Source organism: Megalops cyprinoides, chromosome 3, assembly GCF_013368585.1.
Source record: "Megalops cyprinoides isolate fMegCyp1 chromosome 3, fMegCyp1.pri, whole genome shotgun sequence".
NCBI classification, from domain to species: domain Eukaryota; kingdom Metazoa; phylum Chordata; class Actinopteri; order Elopiformes; family Megalopidae; genus Megalops; species Megalops cyprinoides.
Window position 1 is genome coordinate 41,423,618 of NC_050585.1, and position 13,093 is coordinate 41,436,710.

The 13,093-nt window shown below is 42.4% G+C and overlaps 2 protein-coding genes across 2 annotated transcripts in view; both read left to right on the forward strand.

Moving 5' to 3' along the window:
- The first annotated feature begins 1,906 nt into the window (after positions 1-1,906).
- On the forward strand, positions 1,907-6,784 carry LOC118775358 (proheparin-binding EGF-like growth factor). Its single transcript, XM_036525243.1, has 6 exons — positions 1,907-2,173; positions 2,849-3,064; positions 3,879-4,059; positions 5,803-5,958; positions 6,301-6,390; positions 6,621-6,784. The coding sequence occupies exons 1-5, from the start codon at positions 2,131-2,133 to the stop codon at positions 6,371-6,373; spliced, it is 669 nt and encodes a 222-aa protein (XP_036381136.1). The 5' UTR covers positions 1,907-2,130; the 3' UTR covers positions 6,374-6,390; positions 6,621-6,784.
- Positions 6,785-12,146: 5,362 nt separating this feature from the next.
- Positions 12,147-13,093, forward strand: part of LOC118775538 (prefoldin subunit 1-like) — a 28,480-nt gene continuing 27,533 nt past the window's right edge. Inside the window, exon 1 of the mRNA XM_036525502.1 lies at positions 12,147-12,213. Coding sequence (XP_036381395.1) covers positions 12,148-12,213 — 66 coding nt within the window. The 5' untranslated portion in view covers position 12,147. The remainder of the gene's footprint in view (positions 12,214-13,093) is intronic.

A 13,093-nucleotide genomic window follows, 5' to 3' on the forward strand; every position in this document is an offset into this window, starting at 1 on the left:
GACAAAACACTGCAACCTCGCTCGTTCTGCTTGCGCTTTACAGCTGCCAAGGGTGCCTCCTAAGTTTACAAAACTTAAAAAAAACGGGACATCTCGGCCGGATCTAGCAATTCTTTATGCTTAGAATCTAGAAGACGGGATGGGTCTTGATAATGTTAAACATACAAATCACGATAATTACAATACTGCATCTTTTTCACGCGTGTAAGTTCAACCTGAACGACTTGTAGGCCTTTGTTAGCCTTGCAAATAAACCGTGGAAGCTGTGAGTGTGTGAATACCACTAGGTGCCGGTAGAGGACCGCAGTACGTTAGTGCAGCGCGCGCGTTTCTCCAGTGTTCCTCGACTTGCTTATAAATATCGTATTTGCATCTAGGGTTCCCCGAGACATGTCCGGGCGTGTCAAGATTTTTTTGAAAAACTGTATTCAAAACAAGGATTTAAAACGGATACCAGATAACAACAACATGTAATCGAGACTGACACGCCAGCATGCACAAATTTTGTGGAAAAAGTTGGCCCCCAAATGCAATGATTGGGGTATGACGTGTGAGACCAACTGGAGTGTCGATGTGCAGTGGTTTTCCTCGAAAGGACACGTGCCACATTGCAACCTGGACGAAAAGGCCGAGAACCGCTGATTCACGCCCTTGCATTTGCCACGGTGCTATTTGTGGAATTAATAAAAAGGAACGCGGAATGATGCCTGGGATTTATTTATATGTGTTGCAGTCGGAGGAGCTGTAACAGAAAACGCGGTGCAAAACGATAAATGTTATTTTAAGGTACTGTGACAATTATTACCGGTTTGTTTCATAAAATATTACAATTAGTTATACAGACGCACAGACTCAACTCAATCAAGCACATTAAATCAAACATATTAAAAATGAGCGTTTTTGTGGGGGAGGGTGGTGTAACAATTTTAATTTCAGTGCATGATTTCTTTTAAAGTAAAGTAAAGGATGACGTTGCTGCTGGGGATTTTAACCGATTAAAAGATCGTGCACGTCTTTCGACTATATGAATAAGTTTAATTTCAAAGTGATCTGCGTTTTGGCTCAACGTCACTCACCCACGACAGCGAGACGCTCCTTCTTGCATCGGTTTCCCTATTTGTTTTACAGTGTTGACATACCAACAGCTTTGAAAATTCCTCGTGCATTCTTTGTGGAACTTATCTCTGTATAGCAAACACAAATCTCTTCATGGTTAATCTGACAATGTACTCTTTTGCGTAATATTTCAGAGGCTATTTCAGATTGCATTTCCGTGAGTTGAAGATAAAAAATATCCGTCGGGGAAATAATCAAAGGTCCAGTAATTCTGCATATCTATTGAAATGAATTTGGTGAAAATCTGTGACTTTCACTTTCAGACCCTTTTGGCATTGAATTACATTTGCCATCATTCTTTAAACGTGCTCCACAAAAATGCTGAGAGTGGAGAAGTAGTCTTATTTACCGTGAACTAGGCAAGTACACTATTATTATTATTATTATTATTATTATTATCATCATTATTATTATTGTTATTGTTATTATTTCCCTTTTTGGTGGTTTCGCTGCTCTGTACGTCTTGGGTTTTGTGTATAGGGTAAACAGGCTAAACCTTAAAAATTGCATTTTAATTTAAGTTTAGTCCGAAATTATTGCCGGTAGTTAGGTATCAGGGAAGCATGAGGGGGAACAAGCATATGGGGAAAACTGAATGCTATGCAAATCATTAATTGTCTTATTTAATATAATACATTTGCACACTGGTAAATTCGGTTTTAGGACCTTTACTCTGGGGGCCGTTGTTGTTGCTCGACCAGAGCATTTCTTTAATTGAGGCGTGGTCGTGATTCACTGACAGCTTATATATAAGTGGCTGGAGGAGAGCAGTGAAGTGCTCTTTCCGACATCCTGTGCCAGACAGGGACTGACGTTCTCGCTCGCACTTGAAACTTGCCACCAAAGAGGCGCGCCCCGGGAGAGGTTTCAGCGCTGCACGCAGGGGCGAGGATACTGACACCGAACTGCAGCTGAGAGGACAGGCGGACCCCGGCGGCATTACTTTTCCAGAAACTGGGGGGAAACACTGGAACACGCTTTACTTTACTTACTCCTTTTTGCGAACTTGAAAATATGAAGTTGCTGAGAATTGCGCTCTTGATCGTCCATGGTTTCGGTAAGCGGCAAGACGCGAAGCAGCATACAGCTCGCGCTGTATCTTAACAGGCGCATGTCGCCCGGGGAAGGTTTTCAATTTCATACCCTGAGAAAGAGAGAACCGGGGACGGAGCGTTTTGTTGATAAGACTTAGACGAAGAATATTTGTAGCGTGTAGCTGGCTAATTACCGATGATTTTAAACTTGCCTTGCCTTAACAGCCTTTCATACGTGCATCGAGACGATTTTCAACCCGGATTTTAAAATAAGAAGCAGGTCAACACAATCTGCCAAAGCATTCTTTATGTACAGTGTGTATTTACGACCGTATATACCGTGCACTGTCATTTTCTATCAAATACACGTTTTGTACGCGAAAATCTGTAGCTAGCATACCTGCTCATGTTTAAGAAATAACCTTTAAGCAGAGAAAGTTCTGAAGTGACACCAGTCAATACTCTGGTAGAGTAAACATGTACTTTTCAGAAATGTGTCGACCAAAATTGTCCGGGCTTAGAATGTAAAGCTCGTGCCTTTAATGGCATGGACATGCCTCAGCGTGTTCAGCGCGTCTGTCACTGGTTCTGTAGGGTTAGCACAGTCACTGATTTATTCCTCGTGTTGATCGCTAGAAATTTTGGCTAAGGTTACGTCTCACTTTCAAATCAAATAACACGTTGTCTCCGTTTTCCAGTGGTGTCCAGATTGGCCAGCAGCGCCTCCGTTGACAGCTACGAGAGCGCGAAGCCGGCGCAGACCGCGGTCATAGATCTTCTGCAGGCGCTGGACGAAAGAGACAGTGCGGACGATAACGGAGATCTGGAATACAGCAACACGGATGAGTACTACTATGACGAGGAGGATGAAGAAGATTATTTGTCCGGGGATTATGAAGTCGAAGTCCCCAGAGGTACGGAAACTGGACTGAAGCGCACACACATGGGTGGAATACGTTTTTTTAAACTAGCGTACTGGGTCCCACTACACCGCGATGTGACGTTTTAAAAATGTGTAAATAGAAAGAAGTGACTTCAGATTTGTAACAGAAAGTTGATAGCGTTATTGTGGAAGCGCATCAGATCGGCTTTTTGAGTTGCGACCTGGGACACATCTGTTATTTTTGAGCCGAAGTATGTTGTAAAATGGGGTATTATTGTCCTTTTGCATATGGGAAATCACTGAATGGCAGATGCCCAGGTGCGTTTCAGTTAAGCGGAGCTGAAAACGAAAGCTCGCAGGAATGCTTCAGCTGTAATAAACACGTTTGGCGTGTTCTGGGGAAAACGATATTGGATCGCTAATTCATCAGCAGTGCAAATTAACTTGAGAACTACTGGTAGCTTGTTTTTTTTCGGTTAATCCTCGATTATTATGGGTTGGTCAGCACTTCCACCTGTTGCATGTTAGGTCAGAGAGCATCTGGTAGCTATGGCAACACAATGCTTTTTAATGTAGGTGGCAAAACTGTAAATTGCATCAGCCAAAGAGTTTGTAAGCTTATAGCAGAATAGCATGAGACCAGGTTGGGTTTATTTTGAGACTGATACAGATGTAGTGGTATGGGTTGCACATGTTACAGATGCTGCAGGAAATAAGTCGTGTGAAAGCAGTGTTGCAGAACCTTAGTGGTGTCCCAGGTCTACTCAGAGTTTGACTTTCCACGTGTATTTGCGGCTGGCATTGTATCAGCAAAGGCAGCAACATGATTCTTGTCTCTCCCTCAGTGGCGTTTTCCACCAAACCGAAGGACCCGTCCATCGTTCACAGCACGGAGAGGAAGAGGAAGGGCAAAGGCAGGAAGAAGGGCAAGGGCAGGAAGAGAAACCCCTGCCTGAGGAAGTACAGGGATTTCTGCATCCATGGGGTCTGCCAGTACCTGAAGGACCTGCACACTCCATCCTGCATGTGAGTCTTTCTCTTTTGCTTTCTCTCTCTCTCTCTCTCTCTATCTTTCTCTTTGTATCTCACTGTCACTCTGTCTCTCAATGTTTCTTTGTAATTCAGTTCAAACGTGTTGGATTGGCAATACAAACCAAAGCATACAGTGTTGCCAAAACAGTCACATACAGTATGAAATGTAACTGGCCTATATAGCATAATATTAAAGACAAATATATATGCATAAATATATGTTATTAACATTAAAATTACACACAGATATATGTATATCATATTCATATACACCGTACATTGATAATATTAACAAAAAGTAACACAGTGGAATTGTTCAGGACTTTTTATCCTAGTCTGTCTCTCCTTTCTCTCTCTCAGTCTCTTTCCATCTCTCACTCTTTCCCTGCTGTCTTTCTGGAAGTCCCCACAGATGCTATGTATCACAGAACAGCAGATGTGTGACTCTTATCTGCGTGGGTGTCTTGTCTGTGGGCAGGGAGTGTGGTGGGCTCTCGGGCCTGTATTTGTGGAGCTTGGTGCCCATAAATCTGCTAAGGAAGGCTAGCCGCTGTGGTCAGGATAGGCCAGAACCGGTCCGCTGAGAGTGGTCGAGGGGAGAGGGAGTGTCACGAATGCCGTGTTAAACATCGGCACCAAAGAGTCAATCCCAGAATGCACCAGGCCTCCGGTGCAGGGCCAGAGGTTCACACAGGCTGTGACACTGAGTGTTTACTTTGCAGCAGTGCGGGGGACCATTAGGGGGGCGAGGGAGGTAGATGGGGGATGAAGGTGTAAAAATAACCCCATTCCCCCAGCAGGCCAGCAGACGTGCCTTGGACAGGGTAGATCAAGCAGTGCTAGGAGTCAGGCCTGTATGGTGGCGCTTGCTCTGAAACAGCCAGTCCTCTAAATGTGTGTGTGAATTCATGCTGGTCAACATCCCAAGGCCCAAGGCCCCAGAGTGCACACCACTCTACAGTGATGACGTAACTGACCCACGTCTCCCTCCATTCTCTCTCTTTCACTCTGCAATGACTCCAGAATCACCTGTATCTGTGTGTATTCTCCAAACATATCTACCTCTTTCTTTGGAATTACTCCGACCTTAACTGTATGTGTGTGTGCCCCTGATTCATCTCTCTCAGTAAAGACTCATGACTCAACGGTATCCTTATGTGTGATCCAGACTCATCTCTCTCTACCTTCCCCTGGAAAGACTCCATGCTTACCTGTATGCCTGTATCTGTGTGCTCCAAACTCATCTCTCTAGTGCCTCCCTCTCTAATACCCCCCCGCTAGTAGTGTCTCTCTCTCTGTAATGATAAGCAGACTCTGCTATTTGTATGGATGTGTTTCAGATTCATCTCTCTCTGGCTCCCTTTCTCAGTAATGACTTCAGAGTTAACTGTATATGTTTGTGTGTATGTGTGTTTGTATGTTCATGTGTATGAGTGTGTGAGTAGGTATGTGTGTGTGTGTGTGTGTGTATGTGTGCATGTGTGTTCGTGTGTGTATGTATGTGTGTGGTCGTGTGTGTATGTGTGTTTGTGTGTTCATGTGTATGAGTGTGTGAGTAGGTATGTGTGTGTGTGTGTGTGTGTGTGTGTGTGTGTGTGTGTGTGTGTGTGTATGTGTGCATGTGTGTTCATGTGTGTGTATGTATGTGTGTGGTCATGTGTGTGTGTGTGTGTGTGTTTGTGCGTATTTGTGTGTGCCTGCCCCCAAACTCACCTTTCTCGTCGGCTCTTGATGCAGATGTCTGGCAGGGTATTCGGGGGAGCGGTGTCACCTCTTCAGCCTGCCAGTGGCCAAAGAGAAAGGGGGCTACAACAGGACGACGGCGCTGGCGGTGGTGGCTGTGGTGCTCTCCCTAGTGTGCCTCACTATCATCGGCATCCTGCTGGCCCTCAGGTCAGGGATACCCGCCCCCAAACACACACACACACACACACACATACTCACACCAGACTGTCAAAGTGCTGACTGGCTGGCAGAATGCACCCGTTCAGATCTGGCGTGGCCAGGAACTGCATGCCATTACTCATTCATGTTTACATTTCTGCCATCCAGAGCGATTTACAAAACTTTTATAAAAGTGAATCAACAGCAGTATGTACATGAAACTGTATCTGCTCATGTGTCAGTTCTTCACAAGGTGTGGTAACCACAGAAGTTATTTTCATTTATTTATTTACCATTCTCCTCCATATGAAGGTTTCCTGGGCAGAGGACTTAAACTCTCTGTCATTTCAGGTACCACAAGCGAGGTGAATATGATGTGGAGAGTGAGGAGAAGGTCAAATTGGGAACGACCTCACACCACTGAAGAGCAAGAAGAGAATGGTGAGCACTTGCTATGAAGGGGTCATGACCTGAGAGCCTGTTTGAAATATCCTGAGAAAACGGGCAACCATTAATATAAAGGCTTTTTATGTTTGAAGGCAGGGGTTACATTTATTTGAGAATTCCAATGAAAACAGAAAAAAGAGTTTGCTCATGCTGTGTCAGGGTCTATGTTCTAGGGGAGGTTTTTTTGTAATGCCTGATACACAATGTTCTCTGTTTCACACAAGGAGATGGAAATTCTACCTCAAAAATAAAATGGAGAAGTGCCGAGAGGAACACGCGGTTTTGGGAGAAGGGGAGAGTGAGTGTGTCTGGCACAAATGTCTGTCGCCCCGAAACGACCGACAGACCGACAGGACTGACATACAACACGGGAGGCAGGAAGAGGGATGTCGGGGGGAGGGGGGGGGAGGGGGGTGGGGGCGAGTCCACCAGCCAATTAGGATGGAGACTGTCTGAAACTGGAACACTGATTGGATGAGATGGATTGCCTGAAGTCACCGAATGGGAGCGATTGTTCAGAGGTGGATACGGGTGAAGAGAGGGTTAAAACTGAGTACTGCTCTGATGTCTTTCTTCATCACATCTTAGACAGGGAAGTGGCGTCCTATCAGAATAACGGTGCTGCTCTACCAGAAAGTCACGTGGCCTTTGTATGGTGTGTTGTACGATTCAGTGGTGTTGTTTAGTTTCCTTTTCCCCACACATTTTCATTGTTGTCTAATGTATTGTAAAATTATTTATGCCATCCGTCTTTTAATTTATTTATTTATGTACTGGTATAGTGGCATTTGTTCAGAGTTTTATGTGCTTAGTCTGTTTTCTGAATGCGCTGCCAGTTCTTCAACACTGAGTAACCTTAACGTCCTCCTGTATTATTGTATCCAGTCCAAGCTGATATTTATTCAGACTAAATTAGGTAAAGGAATGTGATGCCCAGTGGTTGGAATTTTTCTGTAAGGAGCTTTTTGGCTTTGACTGGATTCTCTCCCTGGGCTCCACCTGTGACAATGCGAATGCGGATCAGACTGGCAGAGCAATAACGTAAAAAGGAAAGATAAAAAGAGGCTTCATTTTACCACTGTAAGGCAAAATGCCCTAAATTAATCCCATCAGTCCAGGGCTCTGTGATGTCATGGTTAAGCTACACTAATTCAGCTTGTGAAATGTGAATTTAAAACAGTCTGGCTTCTCAAAACTAATCCTCAGAACAGAACGGAAGTTTTGTAAAAATGAAATAAAAATAAATATTTTTTTTTTTGTAACTGAAAAATGTAACAGTGTGTCCTATGTTGGTCTGGATGGGATGTTGACATTGCATTGTGAGCACACAAAACGATGTCAGAAGAGTGAATACTACAGAAGAGCAAACACTTCATTATCATGGGCACAATGGCATGGCATCTGCAGATATACACACAACTCTGTATACTACTCCTTCGTTGATCATCATCTCTGCGGCAGACGTTTCGTTTTAACTGATAAACAGAGGAGAAGCTGATAAACTCCGACGTACTTGCTGATACCGCCATTCCAGTCTTGTTGCCGTTTTATACAGCGGGAACAGAATGTGCTATGATGAGACGGCAGTGTGGTAAGACCACAGCGGCCATGTCCAACAGGAAGTCCGTTCAGGAAGCACTTCCTGCCACAGGCAGCTGGCCCCCTAATTTTAGAAAGAACAAACAATGATTATCAGAAGCGGTAAACACAATAACAATCCATAATCGACACGCATGTTTCGATTATGGTAATATAATTGTTCCTCATATCCATAGTTTAGATTCAACATCCTCAGCACAGAGCTTCATCTGTAGCATTGCCCTGTGTAGTTGATCAAAGACCGGTGATACGCTTAGACATTAAAGACATCTGGGATCTCTGTCCCCAAACATCCTTCACGCTTTTTTTTTTGTTGGCATCTGTAAGGCTACTTTGACTCCTAAAAGCATGCTGTTTGGGTTTCCTGTTCTCTACTTTCCCGCTCCTCTCTTTCAGAGTACAGCAGTGTCATCTTCCCCAGCTGTTCATGACCTTGTAGTAGATGTGTTTTAAACAAAGTGCTGTTGGTTGTAGGATTTGTGTGTGTGTGAAAATTGTGGCTAGCATATTTTGCTCACAGCAACTAAACGTACACACAGAACCCAAAATAAACCACCACGCAAGCATGTACACCTGTTAGTATGTGCATGCACACACACGCAAACACATGTTAAGCAAAACCATCCACTGCCTAGATAACGGGCCTCAACTAGAAGTCCTCCACGGCCTACAAAGACATGCTTCCACTGTAATGTAAAAAGGTTCCTGGTGTTGGTGAACCTAGGAAGGTCTCACCCTCACATTGAGACCCGGTTTCCACTCAGCCACCCATGGCATTACATTAACTCTTTGTGTAAAATAATACTTCCTTATATCAGTGAGGAACTTAACTCTTTACTAGTTTCCATTTATGTCCCCTTGTTCTGCAGACTGAACTCACCCTAAAAAATGTAGTTAACTTTATTGAGTCCTTTTATAAATTTAAAGACCTCTATTAAATCACCCTAAGTCTCCTCTTGCTAAGCCTAAATAGGTTAAGTAACTTGAGTCTTTCCTCGTAGCCTTTATATTTCTTGCCAATTCAGTTGCCCTTCTTTGAACTTTTTCAAGAACCTCAACATCTTTCTTACAGTGTGGTGCCCAGAACTGCACACAATATTCCATGCGAGGTCTGACTAAAGCACTATATAATTTCAATATAACCTCCTTGGATTTATAATCAATACATTTGGCTATATATCCCAGCATCCTGTTGGCCTTCTTTACTGCTACAGCACACTGCCTAGATTCTGTTAAGCTTGGGTCAACTATTACTCCCAAGTCTTTTTCAAATTGAGTACATTCTAGTTTTTCCCCCCATGAAGTAGTCTTGTCTAATGTTCTTATTTCCCACATGCAAGACTTTACATTTAGCTAAATTGAATGTCATCTGCCAGGTATCTGCCCATTTTTGGATGCTGTTTAGGTCTTCCTGTATTACCTTAGTTGATTCTATACTGTTGGCTAGATCTCCTAGTTTTGTATCATCTGCAAATTTTACTATATTACTACTAACCTCTGCATCAAGATCATTTACAGTATGTATATAAGGAATAGCAAAGGCCCCAACACCGATCCCTGCGGGACTCCACTTCGTACAGGTCCCTGTTCCTGTAATTCTCAGTCTGGTCTCCTTTCTTGTAGGTAGGTACTACACTGCCATGTTTCCAGTCATCTGGTATTTCTCCAGTTTTAAGAAATTACTTAAAAATAACATTCAGAGGCTTGTAAACCACTTATGCTAGTTCACTGAGAACTCTTGGATATATTCCATCGGGGTCTGCTGCCTTATTTGTTTTAAGTTTTTGAAGTTTATCTAGTACTTCTGCATCATTTAAATCAATTTCCTCCATAAGACTCTGAGAACTGAATGCACCTGAAGGTATATGTGAAAACACTTCACTAGTGAAACTCTCCACAGAGTAACTGTTTAGGGTATCAGCAATAGCTTTGTTATCGTAAACCATAACTCCATCCTTATTTTCATACCTCTTATCTCATCCTTAACTATCCTTTTTCAACAGTAATATTGAAAAAAGCATTCAGAGTTGCTCTTTGCATCTAGTGCAACGTCTTTCAAAATGCCTTTTAGCTTCCGTTATTTCTTTCTTAACTTGAGCTTGCACATTACTGTATTCAATCTTATTACTCTCTGAGCTGTCCAACTTGTATTCTCTAAATAATTTCCTTTTTTTGTTTCAAACTGTCCTGTAAGGACTTATTCATCCATGTGGATACTTCTGTTTCAGCTTCCCTTTTCTCACTTGCGGAATGAATTTACGCTGTACATCCAGAATAATCGTTTTAAATATGCTCCACATTTCTTTCACAGTTTTTCCATCTAGAAGAGGTACCCAGATTATATTCTTTGTATAATCACGCATCTTAATAAAGTCAGCTCGGTTAAAGTTGAATACTCTAGCACTGGAGAATGCAGACTTAAACAGACTTAAACTTGCCAAAAAACTTCAAATGTAACTGTACAATGGTCACTTGTTCAGATTGGCTCCCCTCCCTCAGTGCTGCCGATTCTATCAGGATTATTACACAGAACTAGATCTAGAATTGTGCCCTTTCTTGTAGGCTGGGTAACAGACTGTATCAAAAACAGTCATTTACAACCTCCAAAAACTCTTCCTCACATTTATCTTGACCTTACACAGCTTCCCAATTACTTGAAGGGTAACTGAAGTCTCCCATTACTATTGTCTCACCCCACTAACATGCTAGTATAATGTTATCAAAGAGCATACTGCTAACACTGCTGTCTGAGGCTGGTGGGCTATAACATGCTCCAACATGCTCCTTTTTATTTTCCCCCAATATTTTAATCCATATGTCTTCATTAACATCAACGGGTTCTATTCCTGGAATTTCCTGAATATTAAGATTATCCTTAACATAGAGAGCTATGCCCCCTCCTCTTCTATTGGTTTTTATCTTTTCTTAGCAGCTTGTATCCCTCTACGTTATACTCATCCCCATCCCCTGCACCAAGGCACGTCTCTGTGATCCCAACAACATCATAATTAGTATCAGTCATAACACTTTCTAGATCCAAAATTTTATTTTTTTATGCTTCTAGCATTTAAACAGAGGAATTTCAGGGTATTGCATGTGTATTTCCTGTCCTTCCCCTCCACTCCTCTAATAAAATATTTAGCCTCCTGCATATTTACTGAGGGCCCAAGGGTACAGCAGCAGTGCCCCAGCAGGGAAAAGAACCAACAACCTTTTGGTTGTGAGCCCTGCTCCATACCACCATGCTACATTCCTGTACTCACTCTTTTGCCCCATTAAGATTCAAATCCAACACAGGAAATGCAGGAGCACTTTTACTCCATTGCGGCGGTGACATCGTTTCCTGAAACGGCCAGACTGTACTCAAATGAGCCGTTACCCAGGCCTTGCTCATTTTGGTTGCATCCTGAGGCTATCAGGGGGAAAGTGGTTGTGTGAGCGGACAAACTCAACATGAGACGCAAACAGATTTGAGAAAGGCAGACAGGACAGGAAATGGTGGAGAGAAAATTGTGCCACCACAGACTGAGCCACAACAAGATCCAAACAAAATTCTTTCAACCGTTATAAACATGTGGGCGTTTGGTATCTCTTGACAAAAGCTGACAATAGACAGAGGAGTATTGGTGAAATGCGTCACAGGGAGTTTTTTTTTCTAGATTAAAATAGTGACAACAATGAGCCATCAATTGTGATGTGGTTTATACAGAGAAAGTATTGTGTGAGGGTCGAGAAACATTTTTGCCAGTTTGAATCCATCAGCACATAAAGGAACCTTAAAAGCCTATTGCGACCAGAAGATTGTTGTTTGGATATGCAGGTGTTTAGCTGCTCATACAATGTTGATAAACGTTCTCGCTAATATAGTCTCGCTTCAGTACACATCCAAATGTAAGAAGGTCCGTCGTGTAAACAAGTTGCTCTTTAATGATTCTTAAATCGAGAATGATAACTATCAAACGCTAAGACAAGATGTTAGAATGATTGAAGAGAGACCTTGGTGGCACAATTCAATCTGGCCAAAAATATTCTGCTGTTTTCAAGAAAATACAGTAATGCCTCTCAAACATTTTCCGCGTTACCACTCACAGCGAAAAACACCATTGACGCGTCCTGGTAATCTCCTGTGGATTTAGATTTGCCCAGTTCTCAATGCGCATGCGCGCATCATCATCTTCGGTTAACATGGCGGCCCCCGTAGATTTAGAATTGAAAAAGGTAAATGCTACGTTTCCATGTTTTTGAATAACATTATATATAATTTTCACATGAGAAACACAACATATTGATGGAGGATATGGAGCGGGAGCTCTGTGAGAAAGGAGGTGTAGTCTACACAACAAAGTTATGTTGCTAGCTGTCTAGATGGCTAAGAAGCATGGCACGTGTGTACGTAAAGATATGTAACGTTAGATACACTGTCTAGCTAGAAATGGGTATTGAGTCGGTTGTCAAGCTAGCTATCAGCAGTATTTAGCAGTTAAAACTATGGTGATTAGTATATTTGCAACGTTTTCCGAACAGCAATATCAAGGTGTCCTGATTGTATTTTAATGTGTTTTCATTACCAATATCCGCTGGTTCGTGCAGTTCCCTAGCTAGTAGCTTTGTGTAGCAAATGACATTTATTTGTATCTGTAGGCTCATTAGCCAGATAGCTGTTACCGTAACTAATTAACAGTGCCCAAAGACTAGCTAGCTAGAACCATTGCCCAGTGTCAGTGATGTGTTATAAATGAAATTCTAGAGGAAAACCCTACATCTCTTCAATGACCACTTAAAACAGCCTAATCAGAGTGACTTTGCATTACGTGTTGTCTTCAAACTCTAAATTAGTTAAATTGAGCCAGGATGTTGTATTTCCGTTTGGTTAAATGTGTGAAAATGGTTTGTGTCATGACATGAGTGTACATAAAATAGTACTTACGGTGATAATGACAACAGGTAAAAGAAACAAGGAACAATGGGCTAAACAGAGGTGTGAGAAATTTAGACCGCACTATGCAGTATTTGCATCACACGAAGGTATTTTGCAGAAAGAGCACTTAATCGTTTACATGTTTCAGACCTATATCCAGCTATATTTGAGCGAATATTG